Source organism: Lathyrus oleraceus, chromosome 4 (genome assembly GCF_024323335.1).
Source record: "Lathyrus oleraceus cultivar Zhongwan6 chromosome 4, CAAS_Psat_ZW6_1.0, whole genome shotgun sequence".
In the NCBI taxonomy this organism is placed as follows: domain Eukaryota; kingdom Viridiplantae; phylum Streptophyta; class Magnoliopsida; order Fabales; family Fabaceae; genus Lathyrus; species Lathyrus oleraceus.
In genome coordinates, this window is record NC_066582.1 from 54,658,553 (window position 1) to 54,676,175 (window position 17,623).

Consider the following 17,623-nt stretch of genomic DNA (forward strand, 5'->3'; position numbering starts at 1 on the left):
TGCACCACATTTGTTGTGGCGTTTAAAAATGCAGGAAGTTTTATGGGGAGTTGGTTCGGGCATTCTTTTTTGATATAGTGAATTAATCTATCCGAAAAGGTCAATTGTGTTGGGTAGTTTGAAGTAGCGAAATTTGGTCCTGTCTTTGTACTGCGGTTGTATTTTTGGTTCCGGCTGTTGATAATTTTGTTTAAAATTGTGTTATATTTTTATACTTCTATATAATATAATTTTTGTATTGTTTCAGAAATTTATCAGGAAGCTTTGTCCAAGGCCATTGCTAAGCATTTTGATGCAAGACTACTCATTGTGGATTTACTTTCATTTTCGGCTGTATGTGTTCTATTATATTCTTTTTTATTTTTTACTGAAATTTTATTTTTCTCTTATCCTATAAAAATTCAACTTTACCTCTTAAAATAACAGATTAGTATTTGTTTATTGTTTTAATTGCTAATTTTTATTGAATGCTCTAATTATGTAACAAATTTTCTCTTTAGGAAACTAAAGCCGGTTCTTCTAATAAGAGAATTTCCAAGCATAAAATATTATTGAAAGAGCAGTTATTGAAAGCAGGTATGTTCTATTCCAAAAAATAAAATAGGTAGTATTTGCTAATCATGTTACTTATCATATTATTTTTTTATTCTTTGTGACGCGATCATTATGTAATTTTTCAGGTTCTAGAGTATCATATGAGAATGAATTTGGTGTCAACTTTCCAGGGTAATGAATTGCATTCAACATAAGGCTTGATTTTTAGGCATTATGGTTATAAATAGACATGTGCAATTTACAAGAGAATAATTAAGCTAACACAACTTTTTTAAATACATAGTACAATGAACTTTAGCTAGTTAGAAAATGAAGAATTAATGAGAAAATGGAGAATTAATATTTTAATTTTTAACACTCCCTCTCAAACCGATAAATATGTATTATCTATTCTCAGCTTGAACATAATTCTTTCAAAAGCTGGATATCTCTGTTGTAAATTGACCTTATAAAAGAACTTAAAAAGTGCAAATCCACCTCGATGTATTTTGTTTGTTCATATTAAACTAGATTATGAATTATAGTAATACTGACTTATTATCACAATAGAGCTTTATAGATCCAACTAATTTGATCTTCAAATCTTCTATGATAAACTTCAACCAAAATAATCAACAAATACCATGTGCCATAAATCGAAACTCAACTTCAACACTTGATTGACCACAATGTTTTGCTTCTTAATCCTCGAAGTTACAAAAATTCCTTTGAGAAATATATAATACTCTATCGAGGATATCCGGTCAATAATTGAAAATGCATAAACAACATTAGTGTAAACCTCAATTGTAGCACTCCAGTTCCTTTTTAATCAAACTCCCCCGCTTGGAGTTCCCTAAAATTAATTGAATATAACTAACTCTTATTAGACTAAGGTCCTGACTCATGGTCAGATCACCACCACCCCCTTAAAAATAGATTTGTCCTCAAATCTGAGCTTGAGACATGAACAACTTCTGAGTTGACTCTTATGTGGTTGTAGCATAAACAACTGTGGGAGAATCCATGCATGAGCTATGCAGAACAAGGTATGGCAAACACATGAACTGTAGTGGAATAAACAGCAACCAAACTGCCACTGCAATACAATTTCCATAGTTTTTAAGTTTTCGGCTGCCTCATAGTTTTTTCCAGGATCCCACTGTTGGTTACTTACCGAGCTAACTGCAAAATATCACACCACCCGAATAGTCTCAGCTTCACTGTACTTGGTGAAAAGTTGTTAAACTCTTCCAAATTTAGACAGGTTTACGTTGCAACCAACATAAGTTGGACTAAGAAAAGAGAGTTTATTAGAAGAATCTAATGTATTTGTGACCATCTTTGTTTCCCTGTCATGTTCATCTTCAACAGATAAAACCCAATATTCACCAGAGTTAAGATAGGAATAGTCCAACAACACAGTGAGATATTCCCTCACATTTTCTTGATGCCATTTATCTGCCCTTATCAGTAGATTAATACCCTTAGATGCCATTTATGATTTTATTTGCCAATTGAGGAGAACAAGGTAAGATGATTTGAATCACCTGACTCATCTGCAATTCTATTCCCACTCTTTGCTTCTCCTCGAGACTTGTCTTTGGTTTGGAATGCTTCAGCAACTCACTAGAATGGTTTATGGAGGGAACAACGTGAGTTATTGAAATTTGCTGAGAAAAGAACGAACTAATTGGTGTAGATCAAGGCTGATTCTTTCACAACCTTACTTCTTTCTTTATTATTCTCGAAAGTCCCAGCGTCGCACACCACAAGCGCTTATACTTCTTCGTTTGTTACTATGCTTATTTTGAGAGTTTGAGTCTCAAACTCATCTCCTTTAGCATCTACTTCATTCTCTCTTCTTTGCTTGATTCCAGGTTCTAAGTAAACCGATTCTCCCACCACTTGAATTTCTGTAGACACTTGGCGACATTTCTGATCACCACCGCACTTTGATTTTGGCGTCGTTTCTTAAAGTATGGGGTGTCTTTTGTGTGACTCCTCCATACTTGTTGTTTTCTTCTCCCCAAGAACCAGAGTGTTGATCTTCCCTTCTTCTAACATATCAGAGGACAACAGGTGACCATCGTCATCAAGATCCTTTTCTGATAACGCATCTCCGAAACACTTTGCCACCTCTGCTCTCATCAATGGACGAAACTGTGCCATGAACTCCACCATAATTGATTTGACAGATTCCTCAAATCTTCCCATTCATGCTTCAAATGCGTCAATTCTCTAGGCCATTTGCTTCCAACATTTCTTCTTCCTCAATCATCTTAGAATGAGACCAATGTTGGCACCCCTTGATAATCCGGTAGGTCGGACAAATGATAGAATCTTAAAATCAAGATAATCAAACTGTATTCTATTGAATGTCAAAGATGAGGTTTAAGCTCTTACAAGTGTGAAAATGGAGCATGAAATGATAATCCAGAGTTCTATGAACTCCTAACCAGGGCATAATTGCTCTTGGACCAGAGAATAACTATCCTAACAACTTTGTAACAATATTTCTCAATGAATTCCATAATCCCTTTCCCTCGCTTTTATAATAGGATATCTCTAAAATTAACCTTTCCTTCTTTTTATAGTAGAATATCTCTAAAATTAAGAAAATATCATAACTAATTATTATTTGATTAACGAGCAGACTCGACTCTCAGGGTCCTATTAAAACCTGTTTGTAAGATGATGATATATTATGTGTGATTGAATGTTAAATACTTTATAAGTTAAAACACTAATAAATTCAATGTCTTAAAGTTTTGTGTTAATACGTGGTGTCCAACTCATTTGAAATGACGGTTGAAAGTCCAATGTGATGATCTTAGACCCCATGATGACCCAGTAGGGGATGGGTGCCCCTCTATATACACTCTTTAGAGACTCTGTCTCCCATATCAATGGGAGACTTGAGATTTTCTCAATACGTCCCTCATGCCAATCCTCTTTAGACTTGGTGCGTGATTATAAATGGTGGGTGCTCCATCGTCCATCAATAGTTTTGATATCATATAAGAATTAGAGTTACCTAACTCATTCCAATAAAACTGATTTATAAATTAAGAGGTGATCCTTTATATAAATTTTTTAGAGACTCTATCCCTAATCAATGTGGACTTGAGATTTTCTCATTAGTATTCATGAAGACGGTTTAAGTATGGTGACATTGTTAGTGTTACGGGACAAGTTTATTGGATTTTAAATTTGAATTGGACCATTCAACTAATTAAGTGTTGCATCAAATTAATTAATAAAGTAGTTTAGTCTAAGCAAAGTTTTAGAAATGTGTAGAAATAGATTGATAGTATAAAGAAATAGTATTAAATGTATGTACTAGATACAGTTTTTCTCTACTATACTACTTTCTGTTTGTATAGCGGAAGTCATTTATAATGATATTTAGAATCATATTCCCATAGGAGGTTGTGATTAAATACAATTTTATAATTTCTTGTACTAGAACTCATGTGGAGAGTTAAAATTTCTTTATATTCTTTTGTTGCATTTGGCAGGGAACCAGTGAATGGCTCTACCGGCTTAATTCTCCTTTATTTTGAAGATAATAGTCGTGCAAAAGTTGGAGTGAGGTTTGATAAACCTTTTAAAGGTGGCAATGACCTTGGAGGCATTTGTGAAGTTGGTTACGGTTATTTCTGTAATGGTATTTTTTTATTTTTTGAACTTATAGTTTGATTGTATATTGACTTAATTTAACTGTGCATTGACTTATAGTTTGATGGTGCAGCTCGACATTTAAACTTGCTTGAAACTCAAAATGAAGGGGATGACTTTAACAAAAAGCTCGTGAACAGAATATTTGAGGTGGTTACAAATTTAAAACTATTTATTTTATAGTATTACAAGTAATTATTTATACATTTATCTATATATTTTTTTGTGTATTTAGTTTGCTTCCAATCAAGGTGAAAAAGGTTCACTTGTTGTCCTCCTTCAAAACTTAGAGAAGGTTGTGGAGGGAGAATGGCATGTATTGAAGAATGTAGTTGAAAATTTGCCATCTAACGTTGTGTTAATAGTGTCTCACACACAAGGCTTTGAAGAGAAGGTATTATTTATTGTGTTATCTTTTTGAAGAATGCAGTTGAAAATTATGTTATGCATTTTAATGTGATTATAGAAAATGTTTTAAATCTAATTTTATTGTATTTTGTTATATTTTTAGACCCAACCTAATCAAAAACAAGGGTTGTCACAATTTCAATTACTCGAGGTAATACTATGCTCTAATAATACCTAATTCATGTGAGAAATTCTATTCTATATTACATAAAAACAAGGGCTGTCACAATTTCAATTACTCGAGGTAATACTATGCTCTAATAATACCTAATTCATGTTAGAAATTCTATTCTATATTACATCATGATAATGTTAGAAATTCTATTCTATATTACATCATGATAACATTCATGTGTCCCTTATTCATGTTTAAAAATGTTTTAAAATTATGTTATGTACTAGTTTACATGTTAGTCTCTCAAGGACCAAAATTCTTTGAAAAGAATGCTGAGTTGGTAGTTTAATACCTTTATGAGTTAATTATTATTGTAAAAATGTTGTTGCTTTGCATAGCAGAAACGGAGTAGACAGATTGAAGGAAGCAACAATCCCACTGATGAACTTATGGAGCAAATTGGTGGCCTTTTCCCCAATAAGTTGACCATACATCTCCCTAAGGTGTTAAAGTTAAAGTATTTTTTAAAATAAAATTTGTTTCTACTATTTGATATCTAATCTTACTTTTTGAACATTTGCAGGATCATACCTCACTATCTCGTTGGAAGCAGCAGTTGGAGCATCATGTTAAAAGTATAAATGCTCAGTTAAATGCCGTCACCATTCGCTCTGTGAGTTTTTCTCTCTTTCTAAGCTTTTTTATCCTTTCTTTTATTGTTGAATAATACTTTTACTTCTTTATTTGTTGCTCCTCTGGGTACATACTAGCCATTAGTAGCATGTACTATTTTATGTTGCCTTCCTAGCTAACCAGACTTAAAATTGTTTGAATAGTTAAATAAATATTTTATGTAAAAAGCAAAATCCATTCAAGTTAGTTTGTCAAATAATATGATAGATATTGTGATAAGTTGCAATTGAAACACACATTTCATGTTGTATTGTATGCTTTTTCAACCATTTATTTGAGAATATAAGGTTCAAATCCCACATTTTAATGATTTTGGCAACCTATTTGGACCAAGACCAACTGTGTGGCACATTTCATCTAAATCCATATAACAGACAGTTCAAATCCCACATTTAAATGATCTTGGCCAATGAATATAGTATAAAGAAACTATTTTTACACTTACTAAGGATGATTGCTAAATATATTTAATTTAGTTTCATTGAAAAAATACATTTACAAACTTACCTATCTCTTATATGACTTGTCAGCTTTTCACAACAATAAGTATGAATAAATTAGTTGATTATTTATATTTGAGTGAAAAAAGTTGATGTATTTTTATTTATTTATTTGCTTATAATTGAGTTTGATTTCAGATTATGAACAAAAGTGCTATGCATTGCCCAGACTTTGAGTCTCTTTATATTGACGATCAAGCACTAACCACTCAGAGTAGTTTAATGTTTTTGAAATTTAAACAACTTAACTATCCCACTACGCATTTGAAAATTGAAATGTGTTTTCTATGTTATTGATATATTGTGTTTAATTTTTTTTATGATAGATGCACACAAAATTATTGGCTGGGCTTTAAGTTATCCTGGTGTTACTGTTAAAGACTCTTCTATAGTTTTGTCTTCGGAAAGGTTAACCTCTCCATTTTCTTGCATTTCGATTACTTAGGCCACCAATATTTAGGCACACAATAAAATGAAATTATTTGATATGAAATTGTATTTAGTAACAAAATTTTATGTCACTAATGTAGCATTAGTTATGGGCACAACATTTTGAAGAAGATTCAAAATTCAGAAAAGAAGTTAAATAATTCAGTAAAGGTAATAAGCATTGCCCTTTTCAATTTCTTTAACCATATTGGCATATTGATATATTCAAGCTTTAAATCTTTTATGCTTATGTATTTCTTTAGGATGTTTTTATTGACGGTGAGCTTGAGGAGAAAGTGATGGCTGATGTTATATCTCCGAGTGATATTGGAATCACTTTTAACGATATTGGAGCATTAGAAAATGTAAAAAATACTTTGAGAGAATTGATTATGCTTCCTCTTCAGAGGCCGGAGTTGTTTAGCAAAGGGCAACTTACTAAGGTAGTCTTGTATTTATGAACTATATTTTTAGTATATTATCTTTAATTAACATTGAATGTAATTATTTTGAGTTTAGCCATGCAAGGGAATACTACTTTTTGGTCCCCCTGGCACTGGGAAAACAATGCTGGCAAAGGCCATAGCTACTGAAGCTGGGGCAAATTTTATCAATGTTTCATTGTCCAGCATTATTTCCAAGGTAGTAATTATGTTGAGATTAGTTATGTTTTTCTTGGTTGTCCAAGTCCTTTAACTTAGTGACTAAACTCACGTTTGTTTGTTGCAGTGGTCTGGCGAATCTGAAAAGTATATAAAAGCACTATTTTCTATAGCTCACAAAATAGCACCAACCGTAATTTTTATAGATGAGGTTGGTTACTTCCTACATTTTGACCCCTAATGTTTTCTTTATTTTGTTAGTTCTATTTTAAAATAAAAACTCCATTTATAGATAAATTGGTCTTACTTTCAGCTATTTGTTAATTTGTTGTGTTATTTGTGATAGGTGGACAGTTTGCTAGGGAAACGTGGAGGAGCAGATAGTTCGTATAATGATGCTCATTATAACAAAATTAAGACAGAGTTTTTTGTCCATTGGGACGGTCTCCGCACAAACGAAAACAACCGCGTACTTGTTCTTACTGCTACTAATAGGCCGTGGGATCTTGACGACGCTGTTATCAGGAGGCTCCCAAGAAGGTAGTTTTTTATTTTAAAGTATTTTATGTAATGTTTTCCTTAATGTTACTAATGATTTTCAAACCATATATTACTCCCAAACTGTCTTTTAACTTTGACATACGAACAAAATTTCAATCTAACAACATGCTCTTTCTTCAACATTATATACAGATTACTGATTAATTTACCGGACGCTTCAAACCGTGAAAAAATACTTAAGTTGATATTAGCTGCCGATCATTTGTCAATGGATGTTGATTTAGAAGAACTGGCTAATAAGACTAGTGGTTACTCCGGAAGTGATCTCAAGGTTTTTTTTTTCATTGAGCTACTAAGATTGTTGTGTTTTCTTATGTAGAAACTAATCTGATATTATAAATTTCATGGTAGGATTTGTGTGTGGCAGCTGCCTACTGTCCTATTAGGGAGAGATTAGAGATAGAAAAAAAGGTTAGTTTAAAATTATTCAGATGTTATGCAAGTTTGTACTATACATTTTTCAAAATTATACATCTTTTTCAGGAGGGAAGTGAGTTATATAGCAGCGTAGATATCCGTCCATTAAAGATGGAGGATCTGTTGCATGCCTTAAAAGAAGTATATCAATTATTCCATTTCTTTTATGAATTGAAGTTGTTGACTTAAAAATTTAGTTAACGAATTGGTTTTCTTATTTGTAGGTTCGGGCTAGTTTCAAGCTTGACTCATCTATTATGGATGAACTGCGCAAATGGAATGAGCAGTTTGGAGGGGCTGCAGATGAGTCTAAAGAAGAGAGATACATGAATTATTTCATCTAGATATCATAGGCTGTTTTATGGAATTATGACTAAAAGAGCACCTTGGAGGGGGTGCAGATGAGCCTAAAGAACAGAGAGACAGAGAGAGATATACATGAATATTTCATGTAAATATCATAGGCTGTTTTATGGAATTATAACTAAATGATACGGGATATTAATTGTACTAGATTCTTTGTTTCATCTAATTAGCATTTCATTTTGAAAGTGGTTGAAGGAAAAACTAGCAATCCCAAAAATAGAGTAATGGATGCCAATTTATAGAAATTTACAAACCGGCTAGTGACTTGCATTTGTGCCAAGAAATCTAGACATTCATTTTTCAAGTAGACTGCATTTTGTTCTCAAGTGGTTTGATCTTCTTTATTTATTAATTAATATTTGTTGCTTCCTTGTGAATATCATTCTCATCATTCCATGAATGTATATTTGCCATCTAATAAATTAGTTGATTTTCACAAATAAAAGAAAGTCCTAATTTTGACACCAAATGACTATGAGAGCTCAAGTTGAATCTCAATTTCATTATTGAATAGATGAATACAATGTTAGGATGACACTCTTAGTATAGAGTTTAACTTTGAATCATACCAACTAAGTAAACTATTCCTAATTGTCAAACATAATTAGTTACTAAATAAAACATGAGTAACATTTGACTAACTTAGTCTCTAAGTCAGTAACAAGATAAAACATGAGTAACCTTTGAGTAACTTAGTCTTTAAGTTAGTAGTTATTCTAATAGTCCCTCGTAAGATCAAGGGGGTTGAGAGACCTCGAGTTTGGACTTGAGCTATTGAAAAATAGAGTTGTCAAGTGGCTTGGTCAATGTATTAGCAATCTGTAGACTTACATACACATGTTGAATTGACAGTTTCTTAGACACCACTCTTTCTCGAACAAAATGTATATCTAGCTCAATATGCTTGGTAAGGACATGGATCACGGGATTTCGTGAGAGATGAGCAACACTTAGGTTGTCGCATAGAAGAGTGGGAGGAAAGAAAGTGATACCTAACTCAGTGTGGAGTGACTCAAACCACAAAAATTTAGAAGTCGTGTGAACAAGTGCCTTGTACTCAACTTATGCGTTAGACTGGTCACAAAGGATTTCTTTTTGGAGCTATGTGAAACTAGATTTTGTCCAAAGAAGATGCACGAGCTAGATGTAGACCTCGTGTCATAAGTGTCACTAGCCCAATCACTATCACATAGGCCTCGAGAGAAAATTTATGATCAACAATGGAGGCCAAAAGGGAAAAATTATGAGATTATGCCACTAAGATATCATAGAATCCTCTAACTGTAGATCAATGGTGTTGAGATGATTATACATGATCTGACAAGTTTTATTCATACTATAAGCAATGTCTAGCCGAGTGAATGTGACATATTCCAGTGCACTAATTATTGACCTATAATGTTGTGGATAAGAGAACAAATCATAACCATGTTAACTTAACTTGCAAGTGATGAGAATGGGAGTTTGCACACCATTGACATCACGATGTTGACTTTTTAGAGCAAATATCTAATATACTTGGAACAAGACAAGACAATAGACCCCTGAGTTGTATATTTTCCCTCAATACTTAGAAAATCGGCAGGATTGCCTAATTATTTTAGTGCAAACTTTGTAGTGATATATTTGTAAAAACCCACAAGGGGAGACAATATGATATCACCCACGTCTCGAAGGTGTCGCTCACGATACATATCACTCCCCTAGAGTAGGAAAACGTGAAAGGCGGCGTGTTTTAGTTCATAAGTGGGGTAGAAAACGAGTCATGGGAATAACATACCTTCCCACTAGGAAACATGGATACATCGGTTCACTCCTATTACTAGGGTGAATGGTTGTTACTTCTAAAGAACCCTAAATTCGGGTCTAAAGGCCTATATAAATACCTCAATTCTAGGGTTAAGAGAGAGAAATCTCTAGCAGACATAAAACTCTAAACTAGAGCTTCCCACCCTCGTGAGTTTGCTATAGACACCACAAAAAACCCTAAAGCCTCTAGCAATCTTTACCATCTAAGGGTTGTTATACATCTGTACTTTTTAAGAAATTACAGTTGACACCCACCTTGTGGCCCCGATAACACTAACATGCGCAACACCTTCCATTACCATCACGATATTCACCCTTTTATCTCGAAAATGTCCAAGAAAGATTCAGATGTTACTGTCAACACCCCGACATAGGAAATTCCAACTCCTCCAGAAGAAAATATGCCATGCAAGTATTGGCTGCAAGCATAGTATCCCCTAACCTCTCCAAAGCCACACAAATAAAGCAAGGGTCAATAATAGTTTTCTCTAGAAGAGACGCCATTAGTCTCTACCCTCACAACAATGATCACATGGTTATCATGGGGCAATACGATAATTGGTATGTAGAATGAGTCTTGGTAGATCCCGGAAGATTTGCATACATCCTATTCTATAACAACTTTCAGAAGCTCTAACTCGATCCTAGCATCATTAAATCCTTCCAAGGCTCACTAGTGGGTATGTCCGCCAAACATGTACAAGTAAATGAAACAACCTTTAGTGTAAGAGAAGATTATAAGGTGATTAAAGTGAATTATCTCGTGGTAAATGTCTTATCACCCTATAATTTCATCATTGTAAGACCGATCATAAATTCATCAAGGGTAATTCTATCCATCCTATATCTAATCCTGAAATAAATGTTACCTAGTAGACGAGTTGGGATGGTTCGAGGAGACCGAGAAAGTTCCCAGGAATGGTATCAAATCAACCTAACAATGAGGAAAGAAGTTTTCACCCATGAAGCTTCAAATCCTCCCGAGGCGCATGACATAGATATGACAAGTTGGGATGCTAGATTGGGTGTGAAGAACAAATGACACACACTCACAGAGGATCTAAAGGAAGTTCATATAAGACCTTAGAGTCACCAAGTAACAAAGATAGACACCTCACTTTCTAAAGAAGAAGAGTGCAAACTAGTCGACCAACTCAGAAGGAACATCGACTTGTTCGTATGGGCTCACCATTGAGGTGTGCCATCGACTCACCATCGACCCCACCGCGAGACCAGTATCTCAAATAGATCGAAAGGTTGACAAGGAGAAGAGAGTTTCCATCGAGGATGAGGTATATAAGTTGGAAAACCCCAACTTCATAACATAAGTGAAATACCCAACCTGGATAGCCAACATTGTTCTGGTGAGAAACACATCAAATAAATGACGCATAGTCATAGATTTCATTGACCTCGATACATAATGTCCCAAGGACTCTTATCACTTGCTAAATATTGATCACATAATTGACAATTCATCAGGTTACAAGAGTGTGAGTTTCATGAACACTTATTCAAGGTACAACTAGATTAAGATAGATCTTATGGATGCGCTCAAGATGATGTTCATGTCAAACTACAACATCTGCTATTATAATGTTATGCCTTTTGGGCTAAAGAATACAGGCTCCACCTACCAGCGACTCATGAAGAAGTGTTCCCAAAACATATAGGGCGCAAATTGGAAGTCTATGATGATGACATGATAGTTAAAACAACAGAAGGGCAAAGTCGTGTAGCAGATCTAGAGGACGTCCCGAGATCAGTCAAAAAGTATAACATGCACCTAAACCCCGTCAAATGCTCCTTAGGGGTACAAGCAGGAAAGTTCCCTGGCTTCATGTTAACCAAAAGGGATCATAGATGAAAACCCATACTAGTGACAAGCCATCACTGACTTGAGAATCCCCTCCAATGACAAAGAGGTTCAACAATTAAACGGGTCATCTTTATACCTTATCTTGTTTCATTTCTTGTGCAAGGGACAAGAACTTTCTTTTGTTCGTCTCCCTGAAGAAGAACGATAAGTTCTTGTGGACATTCAAATGTGAGGAAGCATTATCAAGAATAAAAACCTTTCTCTCATCTTCACTTAACCTCACTCACTCAAGAGTTGGGTCACCATTGCTTATCTACCTTTTTATCACAGATCAGGCGATGAGTACAACACTCATCCAGGAAATACACAAGGAAGATCAACCTATATATTTCATAAGCAAAGTGTTCAAAGGCGCCGAGACTCATTACTAGAAGATCAAGAATCTAGCGTCGGTCGTTATAGCCACTACGAGGAAGCTCCGACCTTATTTCCAAGGCCACAAAGTATTAGTGAAAACCAACTAACTTGTTCAATAGGTCCTCAATAAGCCAAACCTCACATGAAGGATAATGTCCTTGGTGGTATAATTGTTGGAGTATGAAATATAATATGTTCCAAGAGGAAGCATCAAACCCCAAGTGTTATCAAATTTTCAAGCAGAATTCAGCTTGCTAGTAGATGAAGAGATACCTCTGTATGGTGTTGGTGTAGGGTTGGTATGTCGGTTTTGTTATCGTCTCCATAGGGATTGTGAGATATCGCCGCCGTTCGACAGTTGTTTTAATTCTTAACTCGTAGTAACAAGGGGGGTTTTGGTTTTAGTCACGGTAGCTTGCATAAAAGTGTAAGAAAATGCGGTAAAAGTTTTGGTTTTTCTATTTGATAAAGATTGTCAAATTTAGGGTTCGACGATCACTTTGCATGCATATGTTCGATCAACAAAACTTATAAACTCCTTTAGATGATAAACTATTTCACAAAGTCCTCCCAATGTGTTTATCTCTAACACACATTGTGGGTCTTCCCATTTTGATCCATTGTTGATCTCTCACACAATCTATCAAAATGACAACTTTTTGGTTCAACTTTATGGTGATCAAAATCATTCATTACTATCTCTAGCTAACAAACAAGATTGGATGAAAACCTAGGTAAAGAGTTGGTAAACATCTCTCGATCATAAACCAACACAAAGAGTTATCGATAAAACAAAGTTTTCACCATATATTCATCATTAAAGAGTTTACAAATGAAGATCATTCCATATACACATAAAGCTTATGATCATCTACATCTAACCTTGACAAAATGAAGGACTTAGCTACTCATTTTCATGGTAGCTTGTACAACAAGTTTCAGTTGAAGGTTGATCAACATCCAAGTCGAAGAATCGAGATTGGATGGGAATCCACCTTCTTTTTGTAGAATAATGTTAAGAGATGAAGAAAAATGAAGAAAAAGTATTTCTAGGTTACAAAATATGATCCCAAGAAAATGCAGAAAATATCTAAGTCTAAAAAAAGCATCTCTTCCAAAAAGTAGCCCCTGCTACTTATAGTACTGCTGTCTGAGCTATCATGCTCGTTAGGCGAGCAAAATGGTTCGCCTAGTGAGCCCGAAAATAGGCCACCAGAAGTGCCTGCGCCCAGAAAAATATCTAAGTTCAGATTGCATGTTCGCCAGGCGAAGAAACCTTCGCTAGGCGAAGCCCACGCTTCCTCCTTCGCTCCAGCGAGTTTAGGTGGTTTTGCTACTGGAATTGCTCGCTGGAAACTCGCTAGCGGCGGAGCGATTTGTCTGGTTAATTCCGTTAACGAACGAGACCTCAGCCTGCTAAATAGCTATGTGGAGGTAACCCTCCACGGCCAGCTTCTTAGAGGGACTATGGCCGCTTAGGCCACGGAAGTTTGAGGCAATAACAGGTTTGTGATGCCCTTAGATGTTCTGGGCCGCACGCGCGCTACACTGATGTATTCAACGAGTCTATAGCCTTGGCCGACAGGCCCGGGTAATCTTTGAAATTTCATCGTGATGGGGATAGATCATTGCAATTGTTGGTCTTCAACGAGGAATTCCTAGTAAGCGTGAGTCATCAGCTCGCGTTGACTACGTCCCTTCCCTTTGTACACACCGCCCGTCGCTCCTACCGATTGAATGGTCCGGTGAAGTGTTCGGATTGCGGCGACGTGGGCGGTTCGCTGCCCGCGACGTTGTGAGAATCGCCTAGCGAGTAAGTGTTGGCTGTGAATTTGCCTAAGTCTGTGAGTGTTCGCTACCTCCTTCACTGGGTGCTCGCCTAGCGAGTTTGCTGACTTTGCTACTGTAAAATTCTGGGGATGTTCGCTGGAAGCTCGCTGGGTGCTCGCCTAGCGAGCACTTCGCTACAACACTCGCTTAGCGAGCATGCTGATGAATGCTTCCTTTCTTGGTCCTTTTGCCATCATTCATGTGCCTTTGTTTTCTATTCTTTCATGCCTAATTTCTGCATAATAACACACAAATTAAGGGTACCAAGATCATTTAACATTGTATTTCAAATCATCAAAAGCAAAAGCGGTTTCGAACACTTTAACGACAAAAAGGAGTGAAAGATGCCCACATTTGATAGCTCAAATAAGCACTTTTGGGCATCTAACAACTCTCCCCAACTAGATTCTTGCTTGTCCTCAAGCAAAGTATGCCTCTTGAAGGACAAGAGGATTTGCTTTATGTCGCATCCTGCGAAAAAACAACCGGCGAGACTCAAAATAAAACACACACAGAGCCGCCACTACGCGTTATTTATCCCAAGATAGGGAAAGGAAACGCTCAGAGAAACCTGGAAAGACATGGTCTCGCGACCAAAGAGACAGGGTAAGGGAGTCGGTTACGCAAGGGGAAGGTATTAGCACCCCTCACGTCCGTCGTACTCGACGGGATCCACGTTCTAAGAAAAGAAAAGGTTGCTAAACATCACACACACACACGGGGAACGCAGGTGGGGTTAGGAGGAACGAGCTCGATAAGGTATCGCACCTTATGCCTACATATCTTGTCTGAAACAAGAATCAGAGCCTCTGTAGTTCGGCTTACGCACGCCAAACAACACCAACAACACAAACAAACAAGGGTGGCAAACATGGAGTCCGACAACCACTGGATGGAATTACGTCGGCATCCGAACCAAAACGCAATCAAAACGGCAAACGTGGAGCCCGACAGCCAATCACTGGACTTACGTCGGCATCCGAGCCAAAACACACCATCAGATAACAAGTAAACACACGCAAAAAAGAAAAAGGTTGCCCGGAGTGGTCTCGCACGACCACCTGCCTACATACCTCGTCTGGAACGAGGATCAGGGCGATGTAGTTCCCCTGAAAGGGACTAAATTGCTAACCAGAAACCGAGGGGAAAACACGACACTAGGGAGCTGAGACTCGAGCCTAATGTTGTCATGCAAAGTCACCCTAAGTTCGGTTTTCTATCCTACTTGCATAAGCAAACTAACCTAACCAGGAAAGAAGCTAGCACACAAGCATACAATCATATATCATCAAATGAGAACAGGTATCTCAAACAAGCATGTCAATCAGATATCCACATAACACGCACTATAGCCAAACAAGGGGCTCAATCAATCAGGTTTGACTGCCTAAGCAATCGTCTGTACAGGCTGTGTTTGCTCTTAACCTTGCCATTACGAGGCTAAGGTGAAGCAGATGATGGGTGAAGTGAGGATCAGACCTCACAGCTCTTATCCCTAACCAGGGAGAGCTGACAAATGAGCATGGGTCCAGAATAGGGGAACCCTTCTATACTCGAAGACTATGACACAACAGATCTTGGGCTTTTGATCTCAATGCTACAACCATGTAATGGGAGCAAGGAGAAGACTCAACTGAATAGTGGGGGGTAGGCTGCATACCCCTACCTTCCACCAATTGCCTTATTTAAAGGACTTTCACCTGCTTGGGCTTAAAAATAAACAACCACAATCATTGCCTCTTAAGGAGGACTTCAGACATTTATTTGCCCGGCCCGGTAACAGCCGGGTCTCCAGACTACATGAAGTTAGAGGACCTACCTTAATGCAAGTTGCTTAAGCAAAGCAAAGCAATAGTTCACAAGGAACTGAGCAACTAAAGTACCTGGAAACAATCAAACACAGTTAGTACCCAGACAGACAAACTAAACAGCAAGTGTTCAATCAATCAAACTATACAAGCTATGCACAAACAAAGCAAGCCAAAGCTCAAGCCTATGCTTCACAACCTACAAAACACAATTATGTTAGTGTATAAACATCAACAACATCAATCAAAATTGATTTGGACCATTATCCATGTGCATTGCTTTTTAATCCTGAAAAATCAAGCAAACATTAGCAACTAGACCACTAGGCCAAGCCTAGGGTCCAAAGGCAAGAAAAAAATCTCAAACAGCAAGGTATCTTCAAACCAAATTCAAATTAACATCAAACAAGAGCAAACATCATTGGTCTCATGTTTATATCATCCATTATGTTCAATTCATGCACAAAACAATCCCTATTGGTTCATATGAAGCATCAAACATACAAACAGAAGTATTGCATTCAAATCCATACCAAAATACATCCAAAAATTCTCAAATTAAATACACCTAAACAGGGGATAATCAAGGTCTACCATGTCAAATTTGAGCTTAATTGGGCAAATGGAACCATGTCAATGAAAATCAACAAAAACAGACACAATTTCATGCTTCAACTCACAACATCAATGCATACATCCACTTCAAAAATTCATAGCTTGATGAAAACAACAAAGAAATGGATGAGACCAAAACAGGGGTGTCCTATCATGTGTCTATTACAAGCATGTCAAATCTCATGTTTATACAGTACCATATGAGCATTTCCCAATCAATCTACCAACCTATGTCACATGAGCTTGCATAAATGATCACCAGAGATGAAAAATAGCAATCAATTTGAAAATGCCACATAAAATTCCACAAAAATTCACATAGCATCTTGACATGTTAATCAACCATCATGCAAAATTTCACATTAATCCAACAAGTATAGGTCACTCAAAAAAATCCAGCAAGTTGACATAATGAGGTGTGACACAAATTGTCACACCTAAGTTCCAGAATTTGCTGCTCATTGACCAGGTATCAAAAATGCATGAAATTTACATATAAATGAACATCAATGAGTCCACAATCATCACAAAAAATTTCAAGAATTTATTTAACACTATGAGCATTTCATGAACCAAATGGTAAAATGTGTCGAAATGTCATACATGTGAAAGAACCTTAGGTCAAACCAAAAATATACCATGCACAACTTTGACCAATAGGTCAAAAAAATTCTACACTCATCAACAAAGTCATAGAAAAAATCCTCACATTTTTATGAATTTTCTACAATTTTTTGTGAATTTTTTAATGTGATATGGAATTTTTTTAGAATTAAACAAATTAATTGAATTTGTACAGTGGCATTATTGTAATTACAGCATGGCGCGGGAGGGAAACACTATTTTCAAATTTTCAAACAGTTTTTTGGATCAAACTCATCTCTCTCATCGTCTTCAACACACACATTTCCAGAATTTTCACAAAATGGATGAACATCAAAAGTTCACGAAACTTGGCATGCTTATAACCGTTTTAACCGTCTAAACAAGAGGATCATGAATATCAACTCTATTCAACT

General features: G+C 36.2%; 1 protein-coding gene across 1 annotated transcript; it reads left to right on the forward strand.

Moving 5' to 3' along the window:
• Positions 1 to 4,198: 4,198 nt before the first annotated feature.
• On the forward strand, positions 4,199 to 8,424 carry LOC127073269 (outer mitochondrial transmembrane helix translocase). The gene is made up of 16 exons (XM_051014415.1): positions 4,199 to 4,365; positions 4,451 to 4,609; positions 4,727 to 4,774; positions 5,140 to 5,241; positions 5,322 to 5,411; positions 6,070 to 6,145; positions 6,258 to 6,339; positions 6,462 to 6,531; positions 6,624 to 6,803; positions 6,880 to 7,002; positions 7,090 to 7,173; positions 7,309 to 7,502; positions 7,656 to 7,794; positions 7,875 to 7,934; positions 8,007 to 8,081; positions 8,165 to 8,424. The coding sequence occupies exons 4-16, from the start codon at positions 5,188 to 5,190 to the stop codon at positions 8,282 to 8,284; spliced, it is 1,347 nt and encodes a 448-aa protein (XP_050870372.1). The 5' UTR covers positions 4,199 to 4,365; positions 4,451 to 4,609; positions 4,727 to 4,774; positions 5,140 to 5,187; the 3' UTR covers positions 8,285 to 8,424.
• Positions 8,425 to 17,623: the final 9,199 nt, after the last annotated feature.

Coding starts and splice junctions, on each gene's coding strand:
- LOC127073269 (XM_051014415.1), top strand. CDS start 5,188: ATGGAGCAAATTGGTGGCCTTTTCCCCAATAAGTTGACCATACATCTC. Junction 5,242..5,321: donor TGACCATACATCTCCCTAAG/GTGTTAAAGTTA, acceptor GAACATTTGCAG/GATCATACCTCACTATCTCG. Junction 6,532..6,623: donor AGTTAAATAATTCAGTAAAG/GTAATAAGCATT, acceptor GTATTTCTTTAG/GATGTTTTTATTGACGGTGA.